This window comes from Diadema antillarum, unplaced genomic scaffold (genome assembly GCF_040938485.1).
Source record: "Diadema antillarum isolate AM-2024a unplaced genomic scaffold, OU_Dant_1.0 scf00000006, whole genome shotgun sequence".
Lineage (NCBI taxonomy): Eukaryota > Metazoa > Echinodermata > Echinoidea > Diadematoida > Diadematidae > Diadema > Diadema antillarum.
Window position 1 is genome coordinate 4882268 of NW_027270895.1, and position 18130 is coordinate 4900397.

General features: G+C 37.6%; 2 protein-coding genes across 6 annotated transcripts in view; both read left to right on the forward strand.

The window, feature by feature from the left end:
- The window catches only part of LOC139716235 (nucleolar protein 4-like), a 68003-nt gene extending 65400 nt beyond the window's left edge, over positions 1-2603 (forward strand). For all 5 annotated transcript variants that reach the window (XM_071627803.1, XM_071627817.1, XM_071627810.1 and 2 more), the window contains 2 exons: positions 926-1160; positions 2432-2603. In XM_071627803.1, the coding sequence (XP_071483904.1) occupies positions 926-1160; positions 2432-2592 (396 nt within the window). In that variant the 3' untranslated portion in view covers positions 2593-2603. The remainder of the gene's footprint in view (positions 1-925; positions 1161-2431) is intronic.
- An 11978-nt stretch (positions 2604-14581) lies between these two features.
- Positions 14582-18130, forward strand: part of LOC139715998 (protein EFR3 homolog B-like) — a 52339-nt gene continuing 48790 nt past the window's right edge. The window contains exons 1-2 of the mRNA XM_071627559.1: positions 14582-14652; positions 15689-15803. Of these exons, the coding sequence (XP_071483660.1) occupies positions 14582-14652; positions 15689-15803 (186 nt within the window). The remainder of the gene's footprint in view (positions 14653-15688; positions 15804-18130) is intronic.

Consider the following 18130-nt stretch of genomic DNA (forward strand, 5'->3'; position numbering starts at 1 on the left):
TAAATCGCTAACTCACTGTCTTGTTGATACTACAAAGATTTATCATTATTCTATTCGTTAAAGTTAAAAGTCTTCTACACGATTTCCTGTGTAGTATCTATTAGTTCTTGCATCCATCCATCTTTCCATCCATCCATCCATCCATCCATCCATCCATATATCCGCCCATTCCCTTTATGAAAAATTCATCTATTCGTGCACCTCTTGCACAATCGAAACTTTATTTCCCATTCATGATCCAACGATTTAGCATTTTGATAATCTTTGCTTCCGCCGTTTATAGCGGCACCTTGCCAAGGAATACCTCCCCATGTCTTTACATCATCTGTGTACTTTCGTAAATGATATCAATTCATGTATTCTTCGATCAATTGATTCAATAATCGCCCGTCTACAACGCGCAGCAAATGCACTTTGTCACCCTTTGGTATGCGTTTAGCATGGCTTGTGTTTGTCTGAATCGGACCCATTTTATCTGGCAACGTCTTCCTCAGTTCACCCCCCCCCCCGCCTCCCCTTGCTGCATTGCTGCGTGCAATATTATACAACATAATGCCCCCTACTGGTTTTGCATCGATCAATTATCCACGTAACAATCTATTCCTCAAACCGTCTCTGTATCTGTCCCTTCGTCTTCATGTATGAATGTTTTTATTTTTGTATCTCGTGAGAATAAAGAGAAAGTGATAACTGTTTGATATCAAAAGTCATTAAACATCATTGTCCTCATGAATCATGCCGTGTCACTTGGCTACGAATCAATCAGTATACGGAGTGTGTAACATCAAGTAACTTTTATTCGGATAAGGGTTTCACGAGATCTTTCATAAAATTATCGATCATGAAAACCGAGACTAGGTTTAAGAGTCATGACGATGCCACTCCTCAACATGAATTTCTTGCGTGAACCAATGAACTCCCACAGAGCGAATCAGTACGCGTGGACACTCAACAGCACACGCCCACCCAACCTCAGACCACGCCCACACCCACGCCGAGAACGAGTTACGAGGAGCCGCCGGCGAAACTCGCTCCGCGAACCATCGACTACCGCTTCACCAACGGAGTGGGCACGCACGATCCGTACTACGCCAGCATCGCCCCGCACCACACGGCCAACGTGTTGCAGGCTACGCAGCAGCACGCTCAACTCACAAATGGTAAGGCCCTCAGCCCACCACTTGTGGTACTGTACCCCGTCTTGAGTCTCGAAGTCTTAACTTTGGCAGAGTGTCTGCACAGAGCGAGAATGTTTTGACAATTTAGTCTGTGTGGCAATATCATTTAAATAACGTTGGTTTAAGACGAGACCTAACAGAAATTACATTCGAGTTTGCTTTCCAGAATACCTATGATTCAAATATATTTGTTCTGATATCTTGTGGGTACATAGTCGTCTCCTAGTCGAGAAAATGAGACGATGTCAAGTTCTCGAAAGATACAAATTCTCCGGTCTTGATATATAACTCGTGCTGGGCACAATGCCTCTGTTACAGAAAGAGACTACAGCGAGTAACGATCAGTGTCATTGATTGTTGTTGTAGCTCATTAGCTTGTTTGTATTTGTCTTTTGAGTTTAGTACATGTAAATCTTGTCATTGCTTCTCTCTATCTTATTCTTGCCATGTTCTCTACTGTCTTTCTTTTTGTCTCCGTTTATGTTCTGTGATTTAAACACAATTTTTAAAATGCAAACTTGTAAGATGCAGTCCATCAAGGGTTTGACCTTTGACAGGCCAATGGCCTTTTGTCATTCCCACACATCTGCTGCAGATCTTACTGTTTTTACTGTGTTTATACTTCATTGTAACTGTCCTTGTACTGCTTATGCTTTGTTTTGTGTATATTTCTGTGTTCTGTTCTGTACATTTTATACATATATGTATGTCTATCATTGTGGTTTTTTTTTTTTTGAAAGATGTGAAATAAATTGAATTGAAAAAAAATTGAAAGTTAAAGACAGGGTCACATCGGAAAACAGCTTCTTCAAGATCCAAGTCTGCCGTATGTTGTACAGGGATTATACAAACCAGGGCCCCATTCATAAAGTGCTGACATGAACGCAACTCCTCCTGCACCCCGGTGTGTGACAAAACTTGGCTGGAATAATCAATATGATTTGAAACATGACCCCATATCTCATAAATATTAGCTTGAATCTAATTCATATCATTTAAAGTGTTAGTAGCGTTGTCTGTGAAATCGTGTACTTATTACTTTCTATCTTGTAGAATATCTTAATGTTTGTATGTCAATGAAATTTCTCAGTGGAAAAGAAAATCATTTGGTCGTGGAAAACAAACGCCTATGGGGGATTCATTGTTACTGTGGTTTGTTTGTCTGTTTGTTTGTTTGTTTGTTTGTTTGTTTGTTTGTTTTTGTTGTATAATCACCTTAGCCTATGTTCCTATGTTTTTGATGTCTCTTTTAGGACCAACAGATCTGAGCGTCAAGAAGATGACGTCCAAAACGCAACTGAGCCAGACGGAAGTGGCGAACATCCGGCAGCTCATCACCAGCTACCGGGAGTCGGCCGCCTTCCTCTACCGCTCCGCCGACGAGCTCGAACAAATGCTGCTGCAACTCAACTGATGACCGGCGCGTGGGGGAGGGAGGCCCCCCCCCCCCCCCCCCCAGTCACGTGTATAAAAAACAACATCAACAACAATCATCTCCTTAGCACACAATTCAAAATAATTTGTTTCTTTTTTGTTGTTTTGTTTCTTTGATTTTGGTTAAATGTCCAGAGGACCACGATTTTTTTTTCCCACGTGGCCTTTGCAGAGCGTACCGCTGCAAGGTTGTTGTAGCTTCGGAGGGCATGCATGGTGCTGCAAGCATTAGCTCAGCTCAGTGCGTCGGTCGGCAACTAAAAGGGGGCCAAGGTGGAACCATCGTCAATCACAGCTTGCACTGATGCACCCTCTTTTCTAGAAGCCCTGCCATGATATCTGGCGTCGCTTCTGCACTCTGTTCAGAGAAGTGAATAGGCTTCTATGTGGCCTTGGTGTATACCGAAAGGGTTAGTGCAACTCAAGACAGTCATGTGTGTTCTGAGATGTCACTAATGTCCGTGTCTTGTCGCCCCTTTTCCACCGCAACCAATGAGATTTCACCACTAAGACAGCGCGACGGAAATCCCTGCGGTTTTTGTTCGGAGGGTAACGACTTCTCGCGATCTGTTTCAGAGACGTCACGAACCTGCTTCGGGAGGAAACATTCGGCTTCGACCCGAGCCTATAATGGTTAACTCAGGAGTCCTCCTCTTTCCTGATGGGGAAAAAAAGTATGCACACGTGGTATAGGCCTACGTCGACAAGACATCGCCTATGGCGACGAACGGTCCCAGCAAAACGATGTTGAACAGCTTGGTTATTGACCCATATGCATGGAAACAAACAAACAGACAAATAGACAAACGTACGTGCATTAAATGATACTGACATAAATACATACATACATGTACGCACGAACATACATACATACAGATATTCATTCATGCATGTACTAGTTTACATACATACATACATACATACGCACATACATACAAAAATACGCAGAAGCAAACAAGCAAGCAAAGAAGCAAACAGAACCGAACAATTACCGAGTGTGCTCGGGGGACTGCCGAGTTGTGTTCGGACGAGTTGAGAGGACGACCGACGACCGAATACTGTCGATAATAATTATGGAAATGCTCCGAGGCCCTTTTCAAAAATTCAGAACACTATCATTATGACGTCGAGGAAGCCACTGTATGATTTTCAAGTTATTCTACTCTTGAATCGCGGATGAAACCATTTGAAGACCAAAATGTGAGCGGTTGTTCTTTCCTTGTCCTTTTTTTTTTAAATCTTACAGTAGTCCCCATACGCAGTCGTACCTTAATTGTCGTGCTATGGTTAAGTTGCAAAAGTTATGATAACTTGGCAGCATATTGTTTGGGTGTAGTGTGTGCCCACATATCGTATGAAGGTTGTAGTTTTACAGATTGGTTGACGGAAAATATGTTATACGAACATGTATGAGTCTTTTTTTTTTTTAATGGCAAACGGGTAGTTGGTTGAGATTGCTTGTCGACTTCTCTGTATATTTGTCTCAACACGAAGATGTCGCTATGTTCACGTTTACAGTGCAATTTAAGTTTCGTTTTACGTTTTCGTTTACTCCACAAAACTTTATTTTTCTTCGTCCGATCATGCTGTTGTTTCATAGTCGGAAAGGTCATTATCTATCCATCTCGAAGGCGCGTGGAAATCGTGAGGCCGCACTTTGCTTTCGGTGTATTATTGGTGTAAGACTTTAAAGATACATCAGACATGGTGTTCGCATTTCTTTTTTTTCGATCCACCAAAGCAATGTTGCATCTATGGATCTGCACGTGTTTCCATATTAGGCAACCACATGTTATCTATCCGTTGGCGGCTACAATGATGCAACATCAAAATTAAACTTTAAGATTTATGGAATCATTTAACATTTCATGGGGGAGGTGTTGTTATAGGCAGCGAGGTTTGATACTCTTTAAGGTTTCCAAGTGTTGCCAATTTCTGACCCTTTAATGTCCCTTTTTATTGTTTTCTCTTTTTACGGCATAGAGGTGAAAAAAGCGCACCTACCAGCAGTCCTGTGTTATAGTGATTTACTTGCGACGGATAATGGTCTAGCCCCTCACTCATATGTTTTTTTTTTTTTTATTGTATACATGGCGGTACCAGTGGAATATTCCCAAGTGATGAGTGAAATGATTTGCTCCTTTTAAAGTGAACCCGCAAAGCCAAGATTAGAGGCATTCTTGATTTTCATTTTTTTTTAAAGAAAAAGGAAAAAGAATCAACGTTGATCGATAACACACCTGATTGTTTTCTTATACTACAAGTGTGCACCGCAAGGCACAGGTTTCAAACTCATTTCTAATCTATTCACCAACTTTGCCTCATTCTTTCCTTTGTGGATTTTGCGCCTTCGGGCAAAATTTTAACGGTCTTGTGAAGCTACACTGCACGAGTCGATATTGTTTACGCTCCTATCTTTATGCTACCTAAGTCGACGGTAGACGGAAATATCAAAGCAGGAATAGTTTCCTAGGTCCCTGGTGATAGTTTGTAATAAAAAAGGCAAGAAAAATAAAAAGGCAGGCGGATCTGAAACAGCAATTCTTTCATACATCTCTACTTTAAGTTCAATCAATAATTCATAATGCTTGGTTCGAGTTCTGTTTTATTTGTTGTTGTTGATTTCTAGACAACATGTTTATGAATGAATACGTATATGGATATGGTATCATTTTGTGTATTTGAATTGTAAATATTGTCTCCTTTTTTTTTTTCTTTCTTTCTTTCGGAGTTTCATACAGAGGTTTTTTTATACGTCTTCTTCTTTCATAATCCAGACAAGGTTCGTTTGTACTGGCGTGTGCTCTGCGAAAGATGTGCAATATTTTGTTTGTCCTTATCTCATAGTCTCATTTAGGAAGCAAATGAGAAGAAAGCAAAAACACAACCAAAGCCAAGGTACAGTTCTGTCTCATTGTCCGATGCAAGTCGGCAGGTTGGCTCTCGCACGCTTTTGTAGCGAATCTGGTAACATGAAGACATTTCTTGTGATTGGACACACTTTAAATGTCCATCACAGTTGATGTAGCTGTATTAAAGACAGAATAACATGCGACCATTAATGCTTGTGTCACCGCCATCTTTACTTCGACGTGACGGTGTCCGTGTGCTATAGCGATATCGCGAGTTTAAATAGAAGGGCGACATGCTAACAAACAAACAACCGAAACAACCAAAAAAAAAAAAAAAAAAACGACCTCAGACATCCTCCAAGCAGACAATGAATCAAGATAGTAATGGCGCGAAGTCGCAGTCTGTTTGACGATAGACGCAATGTTGAAATTGCGAGCTTTTATTTGTTTGTTTGTTCGTGCTTTTTAACTAATTTTCTCAGAATAACAGTACTTGAAGCGAGTTCATTTGTCTCTAGAGTATGGAGGAATGGATTCTTCTTTATTAACGAGAGTACTATTACAGAACACGACCCGGGTGTGGTATTAATTTAAAAAAAGGGGGATCTTCATCTACATTTAATCATTGAAGATTATTTGCAGCAATAGAGTTTACAAAGGGTTCTAGGTTCTACTTCAGTTGGAACACCGTGTTCCGGAGTTTTGATGTTCGCCGTAATCATGGAGGCATGGGCCAAACTGTTGGTTATGGGATGGAGGCAGTATTAATGTCTTGCCCTCTACCAGAGATATGATTGCATGATGATGACGAAATAGAAACAAAAATAGTTTTATATCAATCTTTCCATGAAAGAGCATAATTTTTCTGTTTTACTTGTTTTTATCTTTTTGTCTATGATATAAAGCACAGAAAAATGTCAAATGGACACGATGTTGCACGGTTTACTTGCCTTATGGTGTAAGATTTGACTTCGTTATGGCAATCTATCGTATTGTATTATTCAAGAGTTGCGATCATAATGGACACTAATGTGTAGAATTGATCACATAAGAGTTAAATGAGTCACTTTTTGTTTGTGATGATTATTTGTGTGTTTTATCTTACCTCACTGTACCTCTCACATTGTCATTTAATATGCCCAAGGCATTTCTTTTTTCTATTTATCTTATTTTCTTATCATTGTTTTACAGACAAGCATAAAGTTTGTTAAACGTCATTTTCTAGTTCGTCTTAGGTCTAATTCTCAAATGAGATCGAATTCCATGTTGCCATACGATTGAGAAATTTTAAATGTTGATCTTGGCTCTTGGTGAGTGCATAATATACTCAGACAACACTTTAATATGGAATGCTGAGCGCATCGCTATGATGTCTAGAGAAAAATAGACAACACAAAAACAACACGGCGACAGAGGTGATTATGAATTGAAGAGAAAGGTCCAAATAACCAGATAACCGCTGTAACTCTCGGAGTGAAAGCGTTACTGCTTTAGGATTTTCACAAAGATAGCCTTCTTCTTCCAGGCTTGTTAACATGCTGTTATATTTTACATTGTTGACATTGTTTAATGTAGCGATTGTTTATTCAGGATATTGAAACATTGTACAAAAAGGACTCGTGTCAAGACTATCCCTGGGCGGACATGAAGCAATGTACTTTAACCCTTTCTGTGCCAGGGACAGTGTGTACAACACTGATGTTTTCTGTGCCAAGCGGCACTCAAAGCACACAAAGGGTTAAATCGGGATACCAGGTTATCTAATAATATTTGCCTTTGTTCAAGACTTTGCGTTTTGTTTAGCTTATTTTTTCATTATTGTTACTTTTTGACGTCTGTTTGTGTAGCATGTTTATTCGGGAAGTTGGAACTTTGTACCGCAGCGTCAACAACAGTTTTATGAAACGTAAGACATGTGCCACTACTTCTCCGGAATAGACTTACAGCAATCTACTTTTAACTCAGGTTACCGGTTTACCAACATTGATGCTAAATCAAGCGCGTAGCTTGCCCTGTTGCATGTGCTTATACATCCTGTTTTGCAGGCGATTTATTTGTGACCTCTCTGTGTTGTTTAAAAATCCACAGTATATTATATTATTCCCTTGCCCTTATTTATTTCCTCTTTGAAAACGTAGACCTTTTCGTTTCCTCGAGAAAGTGTTGGGAGATGCATCAGTGCAATATTTTATGTTCAACTCTACGTTTGCTGAAATGCGATTCTATAATTTGTTGTTTGCGTTCGTCACAGATTTGGACATTGACAGTGCAGTTTTTGTTTGTGTTTGTGTCTGTGTTGATTCATTTGGAGTGTGTACATTTTTACGTACACAATGTTTTATGGACCTTTTATTTTTCTTTCATTTACTCAAGAATCTAGAGATTTGCATCAAATATGTTTTCTACCATAGGATTTGACCAGGCCCTTGTGTATATCTGCGTGGATGAGGTATATTATACATGAGTCTAAGAAGATATAGATCTTTGAATTACCTTCTGTAGTTTAGTAACAGTTGAGTTGTTTGAGTTTAAGAATAGAAGTGCAAATGGGTTGCGTGTTTTAATCGGAGTTTATGCGGAATGGACTCCAAGCTACATTGAGCATCTCATACACAACAGGGTGTCTTCAAAAGGCTTTGTTTTATTTGTTTATTCAGTTGAGAGCTGGGTATCTATGTCATCTAAATGGAAACCATTTTTGAAGAAAATGAATTTAGGTGGAAAGGGCAAAAATAAAGTCAAACTGTAAACATTTTGTCAATGCTTGAATTAGACTGTTCAACTATATATGCTTACTCTAAATCCATCATGATTATGATAGTGGTAGCGCTTAGTACACAATGTGTCCAGTTGTGGTAAAATGGCTCGGACAGCGGCAAAAGTACCACTCACATGTTTCTTCGTAGGAAGGCTTGCTATTCACACAAGACAATGATCTGATTCCCCTGTTCACTCCTCTACGAGTTAAGGTGACTACCCAAGCTTTTTAGGTCGCCCTTAATTCAAACATTGGCATCACAACTTAAAAAGTATGTTGCATGTATTTATGGTGTCAATAAAAAGGTAAGGGAAATAAAACAGTTTCTGAGAGGGCTATTGCCAAGTGCCACTAAATACAAGTTATGTACACTCCTCGACAATCACAATGAAAAAAAAAAAGAAGGATTTGGATCGATCAGAAACGTTTCATATCGAACTCGCGGCTTTCGACCGGTTAATCCGTTGCCTCTAATGTGTTGTAATTTCAAATATTGCTAACACATAACAGACCGCTCTCCCGTTTCGAACAGGTTATGTTTGTTAGTTTGTTTATTTAACCTTTTTTTAGCAGTTTGCTGATGTTAAATATTTTGAAATGTGTCGTTGCGCATTATTTGAATAGACCACCTGCGAATCCTAAAGCTGGCATGTGATCATAATTGCAATTGTCTGTAACAAAAATAAGGAGACCAAGGAGTCACATCTGTTGTTCTGTTTTTCGTTTTTGTTTGATTATCATTGATTAGAACCCGATGAACATGTAAAAAAAATGGTAGATTGAAATACCATGTATGTGTTTTGTTACAGCGTTTTGATTCCGATCGTTACTCATCTTTCAGAAGAAAAAAAAAGGTAGTCATAAAAGCATTTTATGTTCCAATGGACGTACATTTGATGTGTCAACTTTTTGGTTTCTTTACCTTTCGTCAAGTCACTGTGGGTTGTCGCTGAATTGGATTCTTTCATTATTTTCCATGCACTTAATGTTCAAACATTGTCGTAGAAGAAAAAAAAGACAAACAGATGGATTTAAAGCTTGCCTTGGCTTGAATAGTTTATACATTTATTACTTGTGTAGATTTATAAAATGAACACGATGAGAAAGAAATGCTGTTTACTTACTATTTATATGTGATCTACTTGTACTGAAGAGAAGACGATTTTTCATAGATTTATATCTCGTTCGAGTTTTAGCGTGTCACCTATGGCGCGTTTTTAGATATTTTCAAATGTTAGGAACTTTCTTAAACTTGGTGGCTCCACTTTGGAGCGTTTTTGTCAAACTTATTTATTTTGCACTTTGTCATTAATAGACGAAATACACAAAATATTGCACAAAAGCAAGGTGTGCCTTCCTCCATTGTCTTCATTCAAGTCTGTCGGTCTCTATGGATCATCAATTAATGTCAATGATTATCATTTTAATATCATTAAAATTGAATATTATTTTTGTTTTCCAAAGGTCTAGCTGCGATTTTTGCCAAACGCACGACAGTAACCAAGTTGTCTACTTCCTTTACGATGGACGAACACAGTAGTTTGTAAAACCAGCAAAGAATCAAACAAACAACCAAATACATTTAATCCAAGCAGATCAGAGTTGAAACAATAACCTATACAGAAGTGTCTACTATGCTCACGAAATCGCAGTGCTGTGTATAAGAATACATTATGAAAGTTTTCCACTGACTTATTTTTAGTGCCGAACTTTCGGGGGCCTTTCCATTCTTCAAAACTGTGATTAACATTTACTGAATTGTCGAAAGCATACCCATTGATTGTTAATCAAAGCCTTGAAGAAGGGGGGAGACCCCGAAAATTCGGTAATGAAAATAACTTATTAGCCGAAAGTGCATTGATTAATTCTATCTGAATAACTATCAATATGATCAATGCGTAATTGCTAAGACGTGGATAGATAAACAATTATATATATATATATATATATATATATATATATATATATATATTATACATATACACATACTCGGCACAAAAAAAGAAGAAAGTATACACTTTTTCAAGTTTATATTTCTCTTAGAATATTTGGCTAAAAGTTAATGTACTATGATACCATATGAAAGGTAATTTAATTGGCTATCACTCCGGTAGGTTAATAAAAAGGGAAACTTTGCGCATGAGTGAACACCTTTGTTTTTTTCTCATAAGGCACAGAAGTAAAAATTGCAAAAATCAATTGTCAATCATGCGTAAGTGCTCTTCCATGTAACAATAAGAACAAACGACACATTTAACACGCTCAAAACATGAATTAGGTTGCAAAAATAAATCTTCGATCTCTATTAAATCTTTGAAGCCCAAAATGTGAATAAAGGCTAAAAACAGTAGAAGAAAATGAAGAATCTTCTGTCAAATCCTAATTCAAATGAATTGAAAGAGGAAGCAATATCAACCAAAATTGTAGGAATTTGAAATGATTTCTCAAATTGGGAAAATCATAAATGATATTTGGTTCCTTAATTTAACTCATGAACTCTTCAATTACTAACTTAAAGAATTAAATAAAAATATTCTGTTCAATTAATGATCATTGTGCCCTTACTCCCTGTGCCCTTTTAAGTTTGAGTTGACAGAAAATTCTTATTTTCCCCCTCTAGTTTCCCATTTTGATTTTGTTTCAGGTTATAAAGAGAAAAAGAGTAAGAAAACCTATTCTTGCTATTTCATTCATGTCTCTCATTGTGTTAAACTGGTCTTTTGTTATCATTGTTATCTTGAAGGGCATTTTGCAAATAAAAGAGAACACGTCAATTTTTGCAATATTTACTTTTGTGCCTAGGAGGACAAAATCGAATGTGTTCACTCATGCGTGAAACATCCCTTTATATTGAGCTACTAGGTCGATAGCCAATTATATCACCTTTAACATGATATGGTTTATAATACACTGATTTTCATTAAAATCTTCTATGAAAAATAGGAACTCGAAAAAGTGTTTACTGTGCTGTGGTTGTAGGGACAATAAAGGATGATAGAATGAAGATGAGTTTAATGTTTCCAGGTTAGCGTACCTGGTCAGTGACGGGGCATTAATCTGCACATTACTTGAATATGAGACCGTTCTGAAGCAAATAATTTTCACACAACAGTAGATGTATAATGTACTCTTAAATGAATCCCACAAGGATTGGAACAATCATCCCTCAGCATTCCCACTGATTCCCACTGTTCGGTTACTAGCCATCCCCTTTAAATGATATATTGGTCACTACATATAAAGGTACATTTTTGAAGTTATGGTCAAAAGAAGCAAAACTTTTCTTATTATTCTCGTTATTTTTCTTGACCTTTAATCACAAATATCTCCATTTGGCAAATATGGAGTTATCGGTTTTTGCGAACAAACTCTTCAAATTATAATAATAATAATAATGATATTATCATTATTATTATTATTATTGTTATTATTATCATTATTATCACTATTATTATTATTATTATTGTTATTATTATTATCAATCAAAATATGAAAGTTTTTGGCAACATAAGACAACTCATATTTCACATTTTGAAGCAGCTGTCTCTTTCATCTCATGTAGGCCTGCTGAAGTCTTCGAGAGAGAAGGAGAGAGAGAGAGAGAGAGAGGGGGGGGGGGAGACAAATAGAAAGGGAGAGGGAGAGAGAGATGGAGAGAGAGAGGGAGAGAGAGGGAGAGAGAGAGACTATATAGAGGGAGAGAGGGAGGGAGATGGGGGGGGGGGGGTAGAAGAGAGCATGGCGAAAGGGTTTTAGAACATTACTATACTTTAGGGAAAAAAAGAACCCACGGAGAACCCTACACAATTGAGATCAAAATGTCATTATAGGGCTTCAGGTTTCATTCAAGGTATAAGGGATGAAAAATGAAAGGAACGTTATCCAAAGCTCATTAGATAATGTTTTACATACCCAGTAGTCTTGCCTTCATTTATTCCTCGTGCAGTGCAATCAGAAAAGCAAAACAATTTCTCATTACGGACAAAAAAACGGATATGATTTTGAACAGCTGCGATGTCGTCGCAATTTCCCTTGGGAGGGTATCTATACATACATATTTTCTGTTGCATCCCGATGTGCAAAATAGGCGAGAGTGGTTCATTTGGCAAAGCATCGTCGAAACCAATGAGATAATGTTGACTCACAATTACATACGTCGTCAAATTACACGTTTTAATCAACCAAAGACAACAATCCCTGTAACTGCATCGGGGTTTCTGATATAACGACATTATAGGGACCACGAAGAGTATTAAGCTGTTCATTTTCGTAAGGCTCAGTTCACACAAACTATGTGCTCGTAAACCATAGGTAGTGAATGCTTTTTCTGACAAACGATAGACCTGTAACACAGACGAAATACACGCACAATTGTGACCGTGCATCACAAAACGAACGAAAAGTCGCACACACTGATTTTGTGTGAGGACTGAAAATAGGTGAAATGGGTCAAATTAGCCGATCTTGACTTTTTCATATTTTCTGAAAGAGCAAGTCTTCTTCTACATTATGCTAAAATTTGGGATCATGAAACGGGCAGGAAAGTGTGCCTTTTTAGCGGTTTCATTTTCAAGTATAATAACTTTTGAAAGGATGATGCTACTGCTTTCAAAGTTGGCATTACTTACGGACAGAATGTGTTAATAAGGCATGCTCAATTTCAGTTTAATATGATAATCCCTTCATTGTTGTTACTCCGGTGCTTTACATCCTATTTTTTGTCCCATTCATGGCGCAGCAAACACGGCTTGGTAAAGATTAAGCACTTGAATAGACAACTTCAGAGCCTCTATTCTCAGTTCACACTTTTCCTGAGTGTGTGCTTTCTTTCCAATATTTAGATAGGTTAGGGGAGTCCATTTGATTTGAGGTATACATCATTTTAAAGCTTAAGGTCTGCTCTTTCAGAATATGCTCTTATAACTAAAATGTCATGTCTGGCGACTTTCTGTTTGTTTATGAGATGCAGGGTCACAATTAATGTCTAGGCTGTGAAATGTATGGCACCAGCAGCTACTAGGCCCTATGCTTCGAATAATCAAATAAATATTACCGATTTCGCGGCTGAAAACAACCAAAGTCCCAAGATTCTAATCTGGTCTATCATTCGATTGTATCATTGTATATCCTGTACGATGCTTGTAAACGGTAAAGGTAGAGTATATTAATGCATTACCTGCCTCTGCAAAAACTGAGATACTTGATAAGGCTCTGCTCTTTCTTTTTTTCTTTTTGAGGGGGGGGGGGGAGGGGGGAGCTTTCATCAAGTTTTTCATAATACGCAAAATAGTACCTTGCAACACAAACAACAGCACAACAGACTGATGACGAAGAACATTAGTCCACTTTGAGCCGACAAACAAGTCACAGTCAATTCACCCAGACCGGAAACGTTATGTACACCGACACAAAAATCGTAAATATTCTGATCGTTATGGTTGTTGTTGTCGTTGTTTTGTCTCTTCACCTGAATTGAGCAGCTGTAGGCCTATATAGATGAGAACTTGATGAACGTCATAGTGCTGCTAAGCTCCCGGCTCCCGGCTTTTGATTTCAAGGTGAAACAATGTCTGGTTTCCTTCAAACCTCTCTCGTAATCTCCGATCGCTGCAAAACATGACCAGGGAAAGGGAAATGAATTCATTGCCATTATTGAATGACAAATCTCATGCAGATAATATGATGTGGGCATAAGTCAAACACAAACATTGTATGTAGGCCTATAACTGGTAATATAAAGTGGGATATTATGGCAACTGTTTGCAGCTCATTGCATTTAATAGGTAGCCTTACTTACTAGGTGAATGCTTGTCTGTGTTTATCTGTGTGTGTGTGTGTGGGGGGGGGGGATGGGTTGGGTATTCTTGTGAGTTTTCTGCATCTTTTTCCCCCAATTTTATTCAGTTTATATGTCGTAGCAAGCTTAACTGTATCACTATTTAAAAAAAAAATCATAGTGATAAAATAAATCGCTTTGATTAAAAAAAAAATAAAATCTTCTCGTACATTTATTTTGTAGACTGAGACTGTTGAGGGCAGCATTTTTATCATTCAGAAGAGAGAAAGGCGTTCCTGACATCTACTGTTAAAATGCCAGGTATTATTCTTTGTATTCCAGTTAATTTCTATTAATTAATGCCTATCTATCTAATTAGGAGAGCCTTTCGACCGTGTAATATCCATAGTCTTCTGCCCTATGCGGTGGTTAAATTAGCGGAAAATGTGCACGACCCGGCCCAGTTTATGCATATTCACACGCAAGATATATTGCACAGTCCCACATGCTGTTATTGCTGTCAGTGTCAGATCTTGTAGTTTAACCGGTGCTGGATTTGGCCGATTCTGATGCCCTGGCACCGATGTCCATCTTATCATTTGATACTGTCCAACACCCCTATGCAGGGGCCAACCAGATATGGGGCATCAACCTGTATGTATCATTGAATACTGATTAGACCCATTTACGAGCAAAATAAGAGAAGGAATGATTTTCAGGCAACCTCAGCTAGACTTCTAGACCATAGTCTACGTCTAGTTCATTTAAAGTTCAGATCAGGTGATTACAGCCTGCTGGGGGCATTTCGTGAAGGGTACGTGTAACTTTTGTCTGACATATTGGTCGGACAAATTTTCTCTCAGCTAATCAGATGTAAAGATTTTAGTAGCTTATATAGCAGCTTGTCAGGAATATATCCGACCGAAATTCTTCATAAAGTACCCCCAGATGTGGAACTGCATAACTGGGTTGTTAGGTTTCGTTGCAGATTTAGTCCTGTATTCGTGTATTATAGTATAATGTCAGCCATTTCTTTTTTTTTTTGGGGGGGGGGGGGAGGGGGAGACACAGCTTGCCTCTAAAGAGCAGCATGTGTATACAGTAAATGCGTGTCTATAGACATCTACTGCAGTGCTATGAAAACTATTAAAACTGTCTCTGATTTTAAACAGCAAAAACCCATGCTTGCTTCATAGAGTACCGGTAGTAATACTACATGTACACCTAGTATAGTGGACATCTCTACTCTGTATTAAGACTATAATTTTGTTGTTAAATCTGTCTTATTGAACAGAAATGCAGACTTTTTGCTATTGTGAATTTGTTAGCAGCATTTTTCTTTATTTTCTTCTGTTCCTCTTTGTGTACCTTGCTGCATGAATAATACCTTTCCCCATTCATCGTGATATTTGTATCTTTTGCTCTTGTCCTTTTCTTTCTCTATCTTTGTATGCTGAATGAAATGTTTCGTAAAATATACTCAATGCTGTTATCCATTATTGTGCCCTTGTACTATAACAACCGTCATGTATTTGATTTACCAATAAATGTATTTCCATACTGCTGTTCTTAATGATTGTGTCTCGTGATTACATTTGATTTGCGCTTTGATTTGTGAATTCATTTATTCATTTCCATTCTTCAAACTTTGTCACTCAAACCCACGCTTCCCATGTTGTGCTCGTACAAGTTTAGGCTTTACCACCATACCCCATAATATCTATACAGGTTGTTGTAACTGTTTTGCGGCATGCAAGCCTCGGTACAAAAGACTGGTGGACAACATCTATCCAGACACCCCTGAGGTATGGCTGATCACGTGTGTTTGCACTTTGTTTGGTTCTCGTAAAATTATCTTGGTTATTTTACAGATGCTTAGAACATACTCAGTACATGTGCAATGAACAGTCTGATTCGCAGACTTAGTCTCATTAGCATTTGGGAGAGGGACTCTCCACCTTGAATGGATTAAAATTATGATACACACAACTGATATGAAAACATTCTGACATGTGTCAAACATAACCACAAAGTACTTGACATAAACATGCTAAGTGCTGAATTCTTTTCATCTTCACATAGTGACCTATTGAAGACTTATTGTATCCCAAGTATACTCTGGTAGGTGTCTATGGGAAATGCTTGTTATTTAACCACATCAGCACATCCTTAACAGGTTAAAGACAAAAGCACCATGATATACGTGTACATGTATGTATTTAACTGTACATTTGTGTGCCTTGGAGGAACTGGGACACATTGTGTCAGTTCATATAATTGCTAATGCCATTAGAAATTTGAACATGGGTAATTCCATGAAGTTGGGGCACAAAGTGTTACATTTTAGCATAACTCAATACTAATCATGCTATACATATATTCTTTATAGGCTTTACATTTGTATTGAGACCATACATTTTCCTGGAAATTTTGTGCCATTCAGACTCAATTTTGATGAAGTTATCTTAAAAATATGTAACGGTGTCCTGTAGCATCGTGACGTGTCCATGTAGCATCGTGATAGTTAAAATCTGGTCCTAAAAGACAAATTAATGCAATTAGCTTGACCAAAATTTGATATAATATGCATAATTACTAGATTAGTCAGATAGCTACATATCTTAACTTTCCTATCCACAGTTTTACTTTTACAAGAAAATTACACAATTTGTCACTATGCTACGCGGTGTCCACCAAATGTAACAAAAAAGGACACCGCGTAGCATCGTGATACATTTTGTAATTTTCTTTTAAAATTAAAACTGTGTACAGGAAATGTGAGATATTTAGCTATCTGACTAATCTAGTAAATATGCATATTGCATCAAATTTTGGTCAAGCTAATTGCCATAATTTGTCTCTTAGGACCAAATTTTAAAATATCACGATGCTACATGGACACGTCCCGATGCTACAGGACACCGTTACATATTGTTTAATAACTTCATCAAAATTGAGTCTGAATGGCACAAAATTTCCAGGAAAATGTGTGGCCTCAATGCAAATGTAAAGCCTACAAACAATATTTGTATAGCATCACTAATATTGAGTTATGCCGAAATGTATTTTTCAAATATCACGATGCTACATGGACACTGCCCCAACTTCATGGAATTACCCACATACAAATGAGACACCTTTGATCTCAAACAAAATGCTTACATGAGAAAAAATATTTGGTGTATTGTATATAATGAAGAGGGCTTACAACCTCCAAATTACGATAGCCCAGTCTTTGATAGGGCACAGCATACATCTTGCCTGCTAATGATTGCCGTTAAGTGAGAAAAATTAATGATCGATTATTTTTTTAATTAATATATTGTTGCTGGGGTGACAAGACCTCGTATCTACAAAATGTCAAATGTTTAGGAGAGCAAAAAAAAAAAAAAAAATGGCAACCAAAGCACCATATCAAATGGGAGAGCCCTAACTTTGACATGCCGTGGTGGCTTCATTTTTGGGGGTAAGACAGCTAGGATTTGGAAAGGACATCACTTAACTGATTATCTGACCGTTTATCCAAAAAAGTCATTTTCACAAAAATTTCAGATACGAGGTCTTGTCGTCCCAGGAACGATATATATATGGATGTTATTATTATCATTTATTTATTTATTTATTTATTTCTATTTGTTCTTTTTTTTTCACTTGACCACAATACACTGGTATATAATTTTTCCCGATCATTTTTCCTTTCAAGGTGTCCATCAAAGAGGAGTATCACAGGCTCATGTTACTGTGCCAAGGAATGTAATTATAATAATGGTGTAGAATCTAAATCTAGTGCCAGAGTTCTACATAATCATGATACATTTTATATCTTGAACAATTAGTTCCTGCCCAGTGCTATTAGGTAAAATTTTCAATCATGATCAATGTCATATTGCTGTAATAAAACTCCTTTCCAATCATAATCAGTGCCATATTGCTTCAAAAATAGTAAGTTTCAAAATTACAGTGAAAGAAAGTCATATGAACCTGCCCAATGCTATGGTAAACTTTCTAATCATGATCAATGTCATATTGCTTTAAAACTCCTTTCCAATCATGATCAATGCCATATTACTTTAAAACTAGTAAGTTTCAAAAGTACAGTGAAAGAAAGTCATATGAACCTAGATTCATGCAA